The sequence below is a fragment of the Amia ocellicauda genome, chromosome 7 (assembly GCF_036373705.1).
Source record: "Amia ocellicauda isolate fAmiCal2 chromosome 7, fAmiCal2.hap1, whole genome shotgun sequence".
In the NCBI taxonomy this organism is placed as follows: Eukaryota; Metazoa; Chordata; class Actinopteri; order Amiiformes; family Amiidae; genus Amia; species Amia ocellicauda.
The window spans coordinates 13,608,673-13,624,971 of record NC_089856.1 but is presented as its reverse complement, the minus strand read 5'-3'; the positions used below and the strand labels follow the sequence as shown (position 1 = coordinate 13,624,971).

The window sequence follows — 16,299 nt, the reverse complement described above, 5'->3', positions numbered from 1 at the left end:
AAAAGGTGCTTTCTTTTGATGATTTAGTCAGTGTGGAGATTATTCTGTGTAACAAAAGCCTGATTGTGAAGGAAGGAAACAGAAAAAAAGTCTGAAATATCTATAAGGTGTTTTTCCTAGAAGTGGTGAGAAACTGGGGCTGACATTTTGAGGAGCGCTTGCTGAGGCTTACTTCCTGTCTGTGAGTGAGGGTAGCCACAAAGCGCTTTACAGACTGGTAAACATACAGCAAATGTACAGCAAAATAAAATAATACATAAATAATAGAATAAAGTAAAAATAAAAATATACCATTAACAGTTTAAGTGATCTAAATAAACCATTTGTTTAGGAGAGAAAACAAAAAACTCCTATGGATGGCATGTAGGAGAAACTAAATCTCTGGGGGTCCACTGCTTAAGGCCTAGGCCTAATGGTTGCCTCCCCTCCAAGCAGTATAGTTGTTACAGCAGCAAGGAGATCAGAAAGTTCTTAATCGGTGCTGCTAACTATGGTCTTCACTCTAGTGGGGGCCTCTCTCCGGCCCTCAGGGGTGGGGGGTTGGACCATCAACAGTCGTTGGGTGGCAATGGCTTGTCAGACCTTTGGGTGTGGGTGCCTCGTTAGCCTTCCGTAGTGGGATGCCTCTGAGGTGGGTTGGGCTTCCACGGTGGGGGACAGGGTGCCTCATCAGCCCCTCAGAGGTGGCTATTGCTGGAAGACAAAAAGACAGTTGTGCTCAGGTACTGGTCATGGCACACTGGTGGCACTATGTGCTAGAAAACAGAGACTAAACAGATTAATCTTCAGCTGTGATTTAAAGTCTAAGACAGAGGGAGCATCTCTTACATTGGCTGGAAGATCGTTCCACAGTTTCTCGGCCCTATAACTAAATGCTCTACAACCTGCGATTTTCTTGTGTATTTTAGGGACCACTAAGTAACCGGCTTCCTGGGATCTCAATGGAGTGTATTCGATATGGAGATCTTTTAAGTAGGAGGGTGCCAATCCCTTTAGTGCTTTAAATGTGAATAAGAGAACTTTTGACATCTATCCTGTAGCGCACGGGCAGCCAGTGAAGAGAAGCTAATACTGGAGTGATGTGGTCATGTTTTATTGTTTTAGTTAGGATTCTTGCAGCAGCATTTTGAACTAACTGAAGTGCTGTGCTGCCTGACAGAATGGCATTAGAGTAATCCAATCTAGATGTAACAAATGTGTGTATCAATGTCTCAGTGTCATGTAATAAGAGGAATTGTATCAGTCTAGCAATGTTTCTAAGCTGGAGGAAGGAAGATCTCGACACATTCTGAATGTGTGATTCAAAAGATAGATTATGATCACAGAGGACACCCAGGTTTCATAGAATTGTGTGTCGTCTGCGTAACTGTGAAAGTTAATATTATGTCAACAAATGATATCACCTAAAGGGAGGATGTACAATGAAAAAAAGTATAGGTCCAATGTTTGAACCCTGTGGTACTCTGAACTAATCACTTTATATAGCACCTTGCAGTTAGGTATGACCTATATAAAGTTCTGGCTTAATTTGAATTCCCAGTTTGTGCTTCCAGCTGTGTAGTACAGGTGCCTTGACCACCCAGGTGTCATAGCTGCAGGATGAGTCTGCCTGAGGATGTTCTACTGGGGTCAGAAAATCAGGCTCTTTTTGTTTGTGCTTCACCTTCTTAGGCAAACAAAAAAATAAAAAAGAAAGAAGGAAAACATGAAGGGAGAAGTGGGTTTGCTGTACTTGGCCAATTATATGGACACAGAGGGACAGCAGCACAGACAGGCGCACAGTGGCACAGGGCTGGAACCCGGGGCCAGGAGCATTAAGACAAAATGAAGAGCTTTGTGTGTATCTGGGTGCTGCACAAAGAATCTCAACACACTCTATACACTCAACACAATACACTCATCAACACACTGAATACACTATACACTCAGGACACTCAAACACACTGCACTGATCTGCCTTAGACATTACAGAGGCAGTATTTAGGTTTATTACTCTATTGTATTATATTTTTAATTTGCATCATGCAGGATTCTCCTTTTATGGAAGTGAATTATATTGTCCTATATATTGAGTTCTGGTATCAGTTTATTCTCCAGACTTGTCCAAAACTGGATCCTGCCTCCAACTGTACTGTAGAGAAACATGTTGCTCAAGTCTGTCTCTCTCTCTCTCCCTACAAGCCCCCTCCTTCAGCGCCGCATCGATGTGCTCGGGGCTCCCTGGCGATCGACTCGCTCGGTGCTGGATTTGTCCTGTCTGTATCCCAGTGTCGGACCGGAAGTTGTTTGGGGTTCCAGGTAAAAGCTACCGGAGATGCTGCCGTCGCCAGAGAAAACAAGCGGAAAGCCAGAGACATAAATCCGAGAATCGGGGCCGATCGCCTTTCGCGACAGGTAAGGCAGGCGGTAGAGGGGTAGAGGTGGGAGAGGAAGAGGGAGAAACAGGAGGAGGAGGAGGAGGAGGAGGACCGGGGGGGGGGTTCGGCTTTCACGACAGCGGCTGGTGCATCGGTCGGGGCGGTGGGTGCCATAGCAACGGCGGAAAAGAAACATGATTTGCCTGCAGACCGACACACAGACAGACAGACAGAGAAATGAAATCATGTCACGATCGGCTAGTCACCCCCATCGGCATGGCCAATGCGCGGTTTCATTAGGTGTAACTCACAGAGCTGTCACGGCTGTATAATGAACAGTACAGCAGGGCAGACACACCAAGCGCTTGTCTTTGAGCGCCTGATACAGTGGGATCTCAGTTAAACACATCCAATTGGTTGTATACATGTACATCTGTATCTATATGTGATCATCTCATAACCACGGTTTTGTATCATGTATTGTCTTCCCGTACAAGGCAGATTGTACAAGTAAACATCTGAAAGGGTTCCTCGTTATTATCACTATTATTGTCATATATTGTTGTTTGGGTTTAGTAACAGTTTACATGGACGCCTTTTACAAACTCCCCTTCGACCTGTGGCTTCGCCGCGCGCAACTCCAATTGTCTTGTCTGTCTTGTCTTGTCTTGTCTGTCTGTCTGTCTTGTCTGTCTTGTCTGTCTTGTCTTGTCTTGTCTTGTCTTGTCTTGTCCTGTCTGTCTGTCTGTCTGTCTGTCTGTCTGTCAGGGACGCCGGCGGACACTGGCGCGCTGAAACATGACACCCTCTGGCCCGCTTACATACACTGCCCTGGTACTGTAAACACGGCCCTTTACACTCTATAAGTAAAGTCTGTTAGCTGTAGGGGTTTATTAGGTGTTAAATATTATGAGTAGAAGCATGAGTAGTAGTAATGGCGTTGCAATTAGTAAGAAAAGTAGAAGTAGGAGGAGGAGGAGTAATTGTATTTGCAGAGTGTCAGATCGTCAGTGTGTCAGTCAGTCTGCTGTTCAGTCAGTGTGTCAGTCAGTGTGTCAGTCAGTCATTGGTTACATCGCTCACTAAGGCAGAATGTTATTCAGTACTGGTCAGCGTGCCTTTCAGCCAATGCTTCAGTCAGTCACCCTATCAGTGTTTCAGTCAGACAGTCACTCGGTGTATCAGTTAGTCGGTCAGTCCATATGTCAGTTGATGCCCGTGTGTGCTCACTGGCGTGTGTATTGCATATTACATTACTCTGTAACTTGCCTTGTTTTCTTATGAATTCACTGTGAACGGTGGAGGTTTGGCACACTGTAAAATTGAACAGTTCCCTGTGATCTGTGTGTTTCCATCGTGAGGTTCATCCACATTTGAGAGGTTGAGGGATGGAGGAAGAGAGAAAGAGAATTTGAAATTTTAACATCTTTATTACAAATGTAAAAGTACACACAAAAACAGAGCACTATATATATATATATATATATAGTTGTACACATTAATCCATAAACACGAACATCACCGTCCTCAACACAAACAAAACCAACACCCCAACCATTCAAACTACACCAAAAACACATAAACAACACCAAAAGATTGCACATAAGCATACACATTTTAAATAACAAAGTTGTATTGTATGGCAATACATGGTACAACCTCAAAGACCTCAATTAAAAACGCACTACACTTGTGCTACCAATAAAAAGATTAAAGTGAATAAAAGCAGTTGGTTGGTGCGGTCAGTGTCTCACAGGGCCCTCCCGACTCCCCATGGGTGAGGTAGATGAGAGAGAGATGTGGAGAAAAGAAACAGGATATGATTAAGAAATTGAATGTGATTTTATTTGATACTTTGCGAGTGTGTAAGACAAGTGTGTAAGACTGTGACGTTGAGCACACTGCAGTGTAGAGGCGGTGTGTGTGTGTGTGAGAGAGCGTGATATCGACTGCTAGTGGTTCTCATTTTCCACCGAAAACACGGTAAGTGTTATATATTCCACTGGCCTGGCTGGGTGGGTGCCCGTAGGCATATGGGGATTTTAAATTTTAAATTTCTGTAGAATTTCCATCATCAATTCACCTCTCTTTCTTCTCACACCCCCTTCATTTAATCTCTCTCTCTCCTATTATTTCCAAAAATATATATATCCAAAGCAGATGACAAGGTAACACCAGTTTTGCCAAAGTCTGTTTGTTAATGTATTTATTATATGTGAGCAAAAGGTCACTGCACACAGAACTCTCACCCTCTCTCTCCTACTTTTTTCCTCCTTGTCTGCTCCTCTCTTTCTCTCTCTCTCGCTCTCCCTGTCTCTCGCACATCGTCTGTCATCATCTCTGTCTCGTTCTCTCCCCCCTCCCTGGCCTCTTCGCCTCCTCCCTTTCCAAACGTTTTCTTCACTCTGTCCCTTCCTTTTATTTTTTATTTTATCATTTCTTTCTCTTGCCTTGAGCCTGGATTTCTCCATGTTCCTCTGTGTCTTTACATCTCTCTCTCTCTCTCTCACCTGTTGCTTTGTTTCCTGGGTGTCAGTTAAAGAGGGTGGGAGGATGGGAGGAGGGGTATATACAGCCAAGACTTAACCCTATAAATGAGGAGCAATAGTGAGCATGAGTTCCTTGAAGCTGGAGAGAGAGAAGATTGTATTCAACAGCTCAGAGAAGAGACTGCAGTCTGCAATGGATCTGGTTCACTATGACACTGTGAGTAAAGTCACTTATGTTCTCTACCGGGATGAGCCATTTCCCCAAAACAACACTCACGGTTTAGAACAGGGCGTCTCTCTCCCTCACTCCTGAAAGTGAGGGATGGAGATGACGAAGAGGGGGAGAGGCAGAGTGGGGAACCGAGAAGTGGACAGAGAGGGAGAAATGGAGTGAGAGTTTCAATTAAATGTACAGTTATTGAAGTGAATTGTGTTTACAACTGAATTGTAGTTTTATTGTAAAACATTGTATTTTTTACTTTCCACCTACCAGGGTTTACCAGCTGATATACTACAACATACTTTATTTATTTACAATTAACAAAACCTTAAAAAAAAATGAAAATTTGGATAACAAAATGGTGTGGATACATATAAAACATGCACGCGTACACTCACACACTTTAGAACATTTGACTTTAGAAGCCTTTTGGTCCAGCAAAAAAAAAAAATCCTTTCTTTTTTTGGGTGGGGGTTCCAAACCCGGGTTTACGTGCCAACAACAAATATATAAAAAAAAAACAACAATATTTGCACTCTGAGGACAGTTCAGAGCACGGGAGCGCAGAGCCTTAACGTCTTCTCCCAGGCCTGGGCTGCCTGTAGTGATGAGGATCTGATTGACAGAATTAAAGAAAAAAGAGAAAATAAACAGCAAATAGCTCATATACATATATATAATGTATTGAGAGTAGCATATTCTGTGTTGTGAGACTTTTGAAAAGCATTGTATGCAGAGGACGCAGTGGCTTGGGGGAATTGGGACCACATTCTCATGTCTTTACCCGGTATCCTCTCTTGCTCCTGCCGGAGACGGGGAAGTTTATTGAAGTGGCTTAATAAGCAAACAAGACCGATATGGCTGCAACTCAGAGCACGTGCCGCAGCGGGCCCAAGAAACACCACGTGTCCCCCCCATGCCCCTGCACCCGCATTGTCTTCGTGTGTCCTTGCTCATCTCTCACTAGTTAACTGTTGGAGTCCTTTGTAATGAAATGGTGCCCCTTCAGTGCCACCCTGTAATTAATTCTCTTCATATATTTCTTCAGTCTTATTCTTCGTTTGTTACATGCTGACAGTATCATTCCTGGGTGATTTACTGGAGAGACAGGGACCAGATGCAACTGTATGTATTGTCACCTTAAAGGACAGCTTGGCGACAGGTGTTATGTTGTTGTTATTGTATATCAATCAACCAATTAAATAAGCCCCCCATTCCCTAGTCCTGGTTATTATCCATTTTGATACCTATTTAGCTATGACTTAAAAGGCCTTTACAGACCCACTCCCTGCACAGACCCCTTGGCTGTGGTCGTGGGGCACGAGACGGCAGGCAGTCTGGCTGCAGCCCAGTCCTGTTGCCCAGGTGAGGCGCGCAGGCCACGTGGCTCCTGGGGCCGACCGCGTGGCACCTTGTCAGCACTGACTTAATTAAATTCTGCTCCTTTAGCTGGCGTACTGTGGTTTGGTTAATCTCTTGTAATAAACAAGAGGGGAAACTAACTTTCAGTGTTCAGTGGAGTTGGACACTGCCCGTGACTTCCTGTCCCTCTCTGTCTCTCTGTGTCTCCACAGCCAGCCTGTGTGAGGATGGATGCTGAAGACTGCAATGGCCGATCCTACGTGTCAGGTGAACTCTGTGGGGTTGGGGGGCTTACAAATCATTATTTCCACCACTCTCTCCGTCTCTCCCTCTTTCTGTTTCCTCTCTGCTCATTTCCACCTTCTCATGTAGGGAGTGTGTGTGTAACAGTGCTGTGTGTGTGTGTGTGTGTGTAACAGTGCTGTGTGTGTGTGTGTGTGTAACAGTGTTGTATGTTGTGTTGCAGGCAGTGGAGACTCATCGCTAGAGCGGGAGTTCTCGGGGGGCCTGGGGGGGCCGACCGTGAGCACCCCCAACAGCCAGCACTCCTCCCCGAGCCGCTCCCTCAGCGGTGAGTCCAACACTGCGGCCTGCACACTGCACTATCTACTGCACACTGTCCACTGCACCCACAGCACAATAGTCACTCTCTTTATATCTGTCTAACCCTCCTCACTCTCTTTCTCCCTCCCTCCAGCTAACTCGATTAAGGTGGAGCTGTACAGCGATGAGGAGATGGGGCGTCTGCGGGGGGGTGACGAGCGAGAGCGAGAGAGGGAGGAGGGAGGACCGGGAGGCGGAGGAGGGGACAGGCTGGAAGAAGGGGGCCCAGAGTCAGGGGGGATCGGCGGGGGAGGAGGAGGAGGTGGAGGTGGGGTGGGCAGCTACGGTGACCTGGCCAGTCCCGAGCCCGTGTCCCCCGGGGGAATCCGTCTCCCCAACGGCAAGCTGAAGTGTGATGTGTGTGGCATGATCTGCATCGGGCCCAACGTTCTGATGGTGCACAAGCGTAGCCACACAGGTGAGAGAGTGGAGGGGCGCAGACAGAGGCCAGTGTGAGAGACAAAGAATAAGAATGTGTAACTGTGTGTGTGTGTGTGTGTTTTTTTCAGGAGAGCGGCCATTCCAGTGTAACCAATGCGGCGCCTCGTTCACGCAGAAGGGCAACCTGCTGCGCCACATCAAGCTGCACTCTGGGGAGAAGCCCTTCAAATGCCCCTTCTGCAGCTACGCCTGCCGCCGTCGCGATGCCCTGACCGGACACCTGCGCACGCACTCCGGTGAGGGACGGGGTGGAGGGGCGGAGGGGGGAGAAGGGAGAGAAAGCAAGGGAAGGAGAGGGGGAAGAGGGAGGGCAGATTGGGTTGAGGGGAAGGGAAATGGGGAGAGATACGGCAGAGTGGAGTGTTGAGAGAGTGAGAGAGAACCGGAGGGGAGGGGTTGTTGATCGGTGGGGTATCAAGAGAGAATATAAAGACAGACAAACTGAGAAAGAAAAGACTAAAAAAATAGACATAAAATAAAAACAGAGACACATTGAGAGAGAGAAAATAAAGACAGAAAGAGGGAGGGATGTGTGCACTGGCGGGGGGGGCAGTACAGTGTACAGGCACTAGTGCACAGTATCACTCGCACTGCAGTGACATTTAACAAAGGTTGAAAAACAGGAAGTCCTGCTGATGTTTTCTGAAATCCTATAGCTCAGTGCGTTTCCGGGTCGGGCCGAGACCTGAGCGCAGCCGGCGGGTGGGGCGGTCCGGTCCGACTCGGCGGTTGAATTTCAAAGAATTTTTCTTTTTTTTTGTTTTTTTTTGGTTACCCTTCCGATTGTAAATCGCGTCTTCTGCCTGGGAAAGCACCCCGCCTGTTTTTCTTTTAAATTTTGCGAAATTAAAACTTGTTTCTCTTAATTTTCGGAAGAGGGGGAGGGGATGGTTATGATGTGAGGTCTGTGGGGGGCAGGTGGGGGTTGTGTGTATGTGCGTCACAGCGGAACAGGGTGGTGTTTTTCGGGGAATTGCACTGAGGGTGATGGTGGTGGCGGGGGTGTGGGGCGGAAAGATGAGTTCCTCGGAAGAGCTCATCAGTGCAGATCCACTGTCTGGGATGCGCAGCGCTGTGCTCCTGCGGGCAGCCGTGTCTCTGGTCTCGCCTGCCTCCAATGCCTGGTGCATTTCTTGGCAAGGCAGGCTGAATCCCCCCCCAACATGGCTCGACATCCCCTGTGTGAGCAAAACCCAACCTGGCATCCGAGCACGCGCCACTCCTCTGGTCAGATGCCCCCCCACCATGTACCGTGTGTGTGCTGTGCCACTCTGCATGGGGTGCCACCCCCAGCACAGTGTTCAGTTCCTATACTCCTCTCTTTCCCCCTCCATCTGCCCATCCTCTCTCACCTGCCACCCTCTCTCTGTCTGTGTCTCAGTGTCCTCTCCCACGGTAGGGAAGCCCTATAAGTGCAGTTATTGCGGCCGCAGCTACAAGCAGCAGAGCACGCTGGAGGAGCACCGGGAGCGCTGCCACAGCTACCTGCAGAGTCTGGAGAGCCACCCAGCTCACAGCACCCACACACAGGGTAACAGTGCCAGCGCTGTGGCACCGCTCTGCACCAGGGCTGTGTGCATGTGTGTGTGTCTGTGTTAGTGCTTTGTGTATGTATGTGTGTTACTGCTGTGTATATGTGTGGTAGTGCTGTGTGTGTTTGTGCTGTGTTATTGCTGTCTGTGTGTGTTAGTGCTGTGTGTTGATGCTGTGTTGCCATGTCCAGGGGAGGACTTGCGAGACCTGGAGCTGGTGCCGGACGCCCTGCTGCACCCCTCCAGCGAGAGACTGACCTTCATCGACCGGCTGGCCAACAGCATCACGAAGCGCAAGAGGTCCACGCCACAGAAATTCGTGGGTGAGCCCCTCGCTGTCTGTCTGTCTGTCTGTCTCTCTCCACACTTTGTTCCCCTGCACAGGATAGCACTGCCATTTTCTCTCTCTCTCTCTGTCTCTCTGTTTTTCTTCACATTCCCACCTGTTTTTTTATTTTTTACTCCTTCTCCCTCCCTACATTCTGCTTCCTCCCTCTAGCTTCCTGTACTCCTTCCCACCTGTTTTTCCCCTTCTCTCTCTCTCTCTCCATTCTGCTTTTAATAAAACTCCAGTATGAAGAGAGCTGACAGTTGGATTTTTTTTTTTTTTTCTTTCACTGACTGTACGACTGCAGCCGCCCACTCGCCTGTTATTCTGTCTGTGCATCTGTGCAGAGTGCAGTGTGCAATCAGTGAATGTCAGAAGAGCCAAAGAGTGAATCTTGTCTGTCTGTGTGTCTGTCTGTGTGTCTGTGTCGCCCGTCCTTCCACAGGAGAGAAGCACATGCGGCTCAGCCTCTCTGACGCGCCCTTTGACCTCAACGCGAGCTATGACAAGGAGGCCGACCTGATTGGCTCTCAGCACGTAGGGGCGGACCCTGCTGGCTTCGTGGGGGGAGGAGGCGGGTACCTGGGGGGTAGTGGTGGAGGGGGAGGATTGGCAGTGGGGGCTGTGGAGTCCCTGAGGCCCCTCCGGCTGCCGCCCCCGCACCCCACTTGCCTGGCGGAGCTGACCCCGGTCATCAGCTCAGTGTTCACACAGCTGGCACCACTTGGGCCGCGCTTGGACTGCACGGGGAGCGGGGGGGCGGCACGGGAGGCGGGCGAGGGGCACGAAGACCTGCCCCCCGGCCGCAGCCACGGTGCGTCGCCCAGCAATGGTTGCCACGACTCCACGGACACGGAGAGCACGCCGGACGAGCAGCAGCACAACAACGGCAACAACAACAACAGAGACGCCAACCACCCCCACGCCCCCCCCCAGCACCCCCATGCGCACAGAGGCCGGCCGGAGAGACACAGCCCCAGCCACGCCAAAGAGAAGAGGGAGCACGAGAATGACAGAGAGAAGGACGACGGCGCCCCCCCCGCCCCCCCAGGCCTTCCCCCAGGGTCCGGGTCCCCCCCTGCACGGGAGGCGGTACGTGTGGTGGACGGGGAGGGCCGGCCAGTGCGCTGCTTCCGCTGTGAGCACTGCCGCATCCTGTTCCTGGACCACGTCATGTTCACCATCCACATGGGCTGCCACGGCTTCCGCCAGCCCTTCGAATGCAACATCTGTGGGCACCGCAGCCAGGACCGCTACGAGTTCTCCTCGCACATCGTCCGTGGGGAGCACAAGGTCGGCTGAGCCGGGACGAGGGCAGGGGTGTGGGGGAAAGAGGGCGGGAGTCGGTGGTTCTGTGCTGCAGGAGGAGGGGAGCCTGGCCCCCAGACTGGCCGCTGTATCCTTCCAATGGTTTTTTGTTTTGGTCTTCGTGTTGATGTGTTCTTATATGCAACCTGACCACGTTCGGTACTCTTTGCCCCACTGGTGTCACTCCTTCTAGCCGGGTCTTAAGGTGTTGCTGATTTGGAGAGAGCGGCTGGGAAAGGGGGGGTTGGGGGCTGGGTTTGGGTCTGATCTGCACCAGGGGAGAGAGTGAGAGGGGATTTTCAACCCGAGAAAGACGTGGACGTGCCACACCTTCTTCCCCAAATGTCTTTTCCCATTCCCTCCCCCCTAAATCAGCTTAGAGACGTCTGTTTTGCAGCTGTTCACTTCAGAATATGCGCCCCCCCCCACGTATCAACCAGTGGAGGCGTTTGAAATAAGAAACGCGTTTTAAACTTCGCTTGCCGTCTGTGAGAATTGTATTGTGTGTAACGGTGTCCCAAACAGAAACATACAAACACGCACACATACACACTCAGAAACATTTAGACAATGCTGAGCCGCAAATAGTCTGAGACACTGCGTTTTCTCATTAGTTAACATAGAATGATGCTTTTTAACCTTTTATATATTTATATATATTTAAATTATAAAATAAAATAAAATAAAATAAATTAAGAAATTTTGAAGATAATGATGACCTTGTTGACTGCACAGCTGTCCCCAGGGGACTGCAATCAGCTGGGCTCAGACTGCCCCGGTTTCAGCCCGTACACTAGCGAGGCAGGGTTGGATTTAGGGGCTTTTATGGATGTTTTTTTTTTTTTTTTTTTTGTAATAATAAAATTGCTTTTTTCGCTAAATTTATATGACATTTTATATACCTTTTCCTAGACTTTTGATTTGGTGGAAGAGAGGGGTGGCTGGGTGTTTCCGATCTCTTGATTACAACAGGGAGGGAGATATAGGGAGGGAGATATGGGGAGGGAGGGCAACGTGCCTTATGTACTCACAGACTCGCGGTCTTGTTTCTGGAACGGAGAGCAGACAGCAGCAGTGAGGGAGTGAGATTTCTGAGCGTGGATAAAAATGTACTGAAAAATAAAATGTGTATATACTGAAAAAGCCGCACACACAGGTACGCGCGCACACACCGACAGACGCACAGTTATGTTGTCAGTTCTATCATTTTTTTTGTGGTTGTCGGTTTGCACTTTGATACAGCTCCTCTGATTACTTTGTATAGGAATCTCACTGTATATCACTGTCGAATATGATTGTTATTATTATTTGTTATTACCAAATTTAGATTTTACGTTTAAATGTTTTTCTTCCATGACTGCAACCCCAAGAATGAGAAATAATGACAAAAAAAGACACCAAAAGAGATTGTACTAAAATCGAGCTGCTGTAGGAGTGAGAAGGGCAAAGGGGTAGATACCGGACTGGTGCAGATCAGTATAGACCCATGTCAAGAGGTCAGTGTGGGGAGGGGGGACTGAGGGGGATCTGGGTGACAATGGGCTTTTAAATTATTTTTTCTTTGGTGGGGTGGGGGGGCAGGGCGGGGGTTGCCTCTGTAGAGAGGTCTGCACTTACCTGTGTCTGTGTGTGTGGTGTGTGTGTGTTGGGGGGTGATTGAGGTTATAGGGCTGTATGTTGGGTGGGAGGGGGCATGGGGGCATTGCCAGTGTTAATTTTATTTTGTATTGCTCCTGTTGCACTGATTTCTGAAGGAAAACTATATATATATATATATATATATATATATATATATATATATATATATATATATATATATATATATATAGAAACATGCTAATGCTTCACAGTAATAGAGTCACGAACCAAGAACATTAAAAACATGCAGCACAGGATAGGCTGACCTTTGACCCTGTGCCTCTGACATCACACCGATACTTACCACATATGCAGCCAAAGGGGCAGAAAGTAAAGCTTGGTGGCTTTTAAGGAGAAAGTGACGCTGCTGGTATCTTTAGCAATGCGATTGTACTTTTTGTGGCTTTTGTCCACCGCTGCCTCTTCCAAGGACGTCGGCCTCCATTCAGTCAAGCAGACTCTTTCACTGGAGACACAAAGACAACAGGTTACCATTTTGACTCCCTCCCAGACGCACCTTAAGGGGGATACAGACTGTACACAGTCTCTGTGATATAGTAGAAAGGGGAGCCCATTCTTATTATTTTCACTCGTTTTTGTTTGTTTTTTGTTTGTTTTTGTTGTTTCGCAACACTCTGTTAATGACAGGGAACACTGCCAGTTACCTCAGGTCAGAGGTCACTCATGGGTCATGACCTTCCCTCTCCTGTATCCTCTACACCCTCCCCGTTATTTTTGTTTTTTCAGAATATATTTGCTGTTTTGTATTTCACACTTTTCAGTGACACACATAGAAACAATTAGGGGCCCTGACCTGTGACCTGAGTGACAACTTCCTGATTTTGATGTTGGACCCTGTCAACAAGACTGAGACCACACTGCCGTTACCTCCAGCCGCAACTCAGGGAACAGGAAACCCAGGAACTGAGGGGGGTGCAGCTGAGGGACTAGGCAAGAGACTTTTCCCCCGATCTGATTCCCCCTCGCTCCGGCCATCAGCCACACCGCAGGGGAGAGAGGGGACAGGGAGCGAGTCGGCAGTGCAATAGCCTGTGCATTGTCCCCAGTCTCCCCGTACCCCAGTGTGGTGTGAGCGGAGGACCCCTTACGGCCCAACCTGAGGAAACTGAATGAAAAAGACTCCACTCCACAAACACTCGTACTCGTACACTCGTACAACACTCGTCACCAAACGCAGCAGTTTTTTACAATTTTATTATTATAATTTTTTCCTTTTTTTTTATTTTTATTTGACAGACGTTGCGGGGGCTATTGTGACCTGTAGTCCCAGTGTTTTTCTAATTAATAGTATTACTATAAGAAATTGAGCGTGGCAGCAGGCCAAGCACTGGTTAAAGCCTGCACCCCTTTATCGAGTCTTTGTGAGAACCGTGAAACCGTTCTGTGACTGGCTGCTGTATGAGGGGGGGTTGAGTGAGCTGCTGCAGTGTTAGTGTGCATGTACGCATGTGTCTGTGCGTGTGCGTGTGTGTTTGGGGGGTATATTTAGGTGGCAGAGCTTTGTAACAGAGAAGCAAAAACGAGGAAATCTGACCCCTAACGCCCATGACAAACAAGACAAATGATCAGATAACAATAATGCACTTTGATGGAAATGGATAAAAATAGCAGAAATTTATATATTAATATATAGTGTTTATGTGTAATGTCAGTCATGCAAGACTGTGTTTGTGTGTGTGTGTTGGGGGGCGGGGGGCGGGGGGCGTGGGGGGGGGTTGTAGGTGGGATTTGGGGTTTGGCTTCGTTTTGGCAGTCAGTGGGACCCCCCCAATCTCCCCCCTCCCCCATCTTACCCGACACTTATGTTATGAATTAACCCCTTTTCCATACAAAGAACTATATATATATATATATATATATATATAAAATATTAACCAAACCCAAAACAAATAGCGGGAGAGGGGGTCTGACAGGCACTGAAATTATTGTTAGTTTTTTGTTTTGTTTTGTTTTTGCTTCTGTGTCTTTTAATATTTTATACAAAAAACAAAACTAAACAAACAGGAAAAAAGCAAAAAATACTCTTTACCTCAAACATGTATCTGTATAAAGTGTGGCGTATGGGGGGAGCGTGTTCGGCTGGCCCATGCATGTGTGCTGTACCGTCCACCAACACACGCCTGACCACCTCCACCTCCTCCTGCCCAGGGCCAGGTGAAAAGAGGATCCAAAGCAACTTAATTTTATATATTTACTTTTGTTTTTCTGGAGGTGGTGGGGGAGGTTGTAATTATAGTATTTTCATAATCATTAGTTTTTTTTTTATTATCATTATTGTGTGTACTTGGGCCCTGAGCTCCCAAAGGAAGAATGATAGTCAGTTCTGCGACTGGGGGAATACATGCTCCCTCCAATGCCCTGCCCCTCTCCCTCTCCTCACTACCCTGTTATTTCCAAATGACATCAGCTACTGTCCCAAAAACTCATTACATAATGAAAAGAATCTCCTACAACTGTGCATCAGACTCATGCCCGTTTTGATTGGCGTTCTGAGAGCTGTCACATGACCAATCACTTTTCCTGCACTCCCACCACAGTGTAGTAGGCAGAGGGGCACATCTGTGCCCCGTGCGCCCCTCTCCGTGCTGGTGGAAGCGGTATCCACGGTCAGCATTGTGTCGACTGTTGGCCCTTGTCAACTCGTGGTTTTGCCGACATGGAATACAAGGGCTCTATTTCTCTGTTGTCAGATAAAGCTTAGGTTAATTTATTATTTCCTTTTTTTGGGGGGGTGGGGGGCAGGGTTGCATCAAAAAAAAAGAAAAAAAGTGTGTCTGTAGGGGGAGGGTAAGGGCTTCTCATTGACAGTTATGCCTGTTACCACACACACGGGCTCACCTCAAGTCTCGCAAACCAAAAAAATAGACCACAAAAAATGTCCATATGCGTGGGGAGACAGCACTGCCCGGGACAACAGTGTCTGTACTGGGTTTCATGAAGAAGAGGAGGGCGCCACACTGTCCTGATTGACCCAGTTTTGCCCACCAGAGGAAGTAGTTGTCTCATAATGATATTTGATGTTTTGTGAGGGGGGTTACACACAAGAAAATGCCACTCACACCCCATTGGACCGAAGTATATTGCAATTAACTTCGATACTTACTGAAAAACAAAGTTATGCAGAGTGGAGAATCCCTCCAGTGGTTCTCCAGATCAGTCTGGGGGTGTAGCTGAGAGCCCCGGACCGTTTTTATCATTGTTATTTTATGACATCCCGTGTGGTGGTGGTGAGGTGATTTTGTTGTATTATGGTTTGAGTCGGGCCCACTGTTTCGAAGAATTGAAGGGGGGGTGAAGGTGCAGGGTGCATGTCTATGGTACCAGCACTGGCTGAGTGTATTCTGTGCTTCAGTTTTGTGTTTATTTTATTTAGGGTTTGTTTTTGCAAGTGGCTCTTCACACGGCCGAGGCTTAAATGAGGTCTGAACTCTTTCCTACTCCCTTTCTGATCGCCCTGTACAGAAGATAATTCTCCTCAATTTTATTTTGTTACTAATGTATACAAATTCCAAAGTGCAATATGTCTTTCTCTTCTTGTACCCCCTTGTCACCCCCCCTTTTGGATACTTTTTTTTTTTTTTTTTTTAAACTTTGTTTGCTTCTCCTCCCACCACGATTCGTAATATTTCTCTTTACGGATTGCTAAGTGTCTTTGTGTTCCCTTAATATTATTATTAGTAATATTAATATTATCAACCTTTTTCCCCATCTTTTTGTTAATTTCTTCCTGTGAATGGTATGGATCGCTTTAAATAATAAAAGAAAAAAGAAAAAAAAACTACAAAGTTTAAAGAAACTACTGCAGAGCCTTTGTATATGTATTATACTGTAATTAGATATATTTGTGTAATGGAGATAACTACTGTAAGTTTTGTACTGTATTGGCGGAAAGTCCATTATAAATAAATACAAGGAACTTTAAATCCGGGCTCTGGGCACGTTTCTGTCTTGGAGAATAAGGGAGGGGTGAACGCAAACATTACCACATATATTTTCAAAC

General features: G+C 47.4%; 1 protein-coding gene across 1 annotated transcript; it reads left to right on the top strand.

Annotated features, from left to right (window-relative positions):
* The first annotated feature begins 2,286 nt into the window (after window positions 1–2,286).
* On the top strand, window positions 2,287–10,634 carry ikzf4 (IKAROS family zinc finger 4). The gene is made up of 8 exons (XM_066708555.1): window positions 2,287–2,394; window positions 6,641–6,695; window positions 6,895–6,999; window positions 7,126–7,449; window positions 7,541–7,708; window positions 8,854–9,003; window positions 9,196–9,327; window positions 9,778–10,634. The coding sequence occupies exons 2-8, from the start codon at window positions 6,656–6,658 to the stop codon at window positions 10,632–10,634; spliced, it is 1,776 nt and encodes a 591-aa protein (XP_066564652.1). The 5' UTR covers window positions 2,287–2,394; window positions 6,641–6,655.
* The last annotated feature ends 5,665 nt before the right edge of the window (window positions 10,635–16,299 follow it).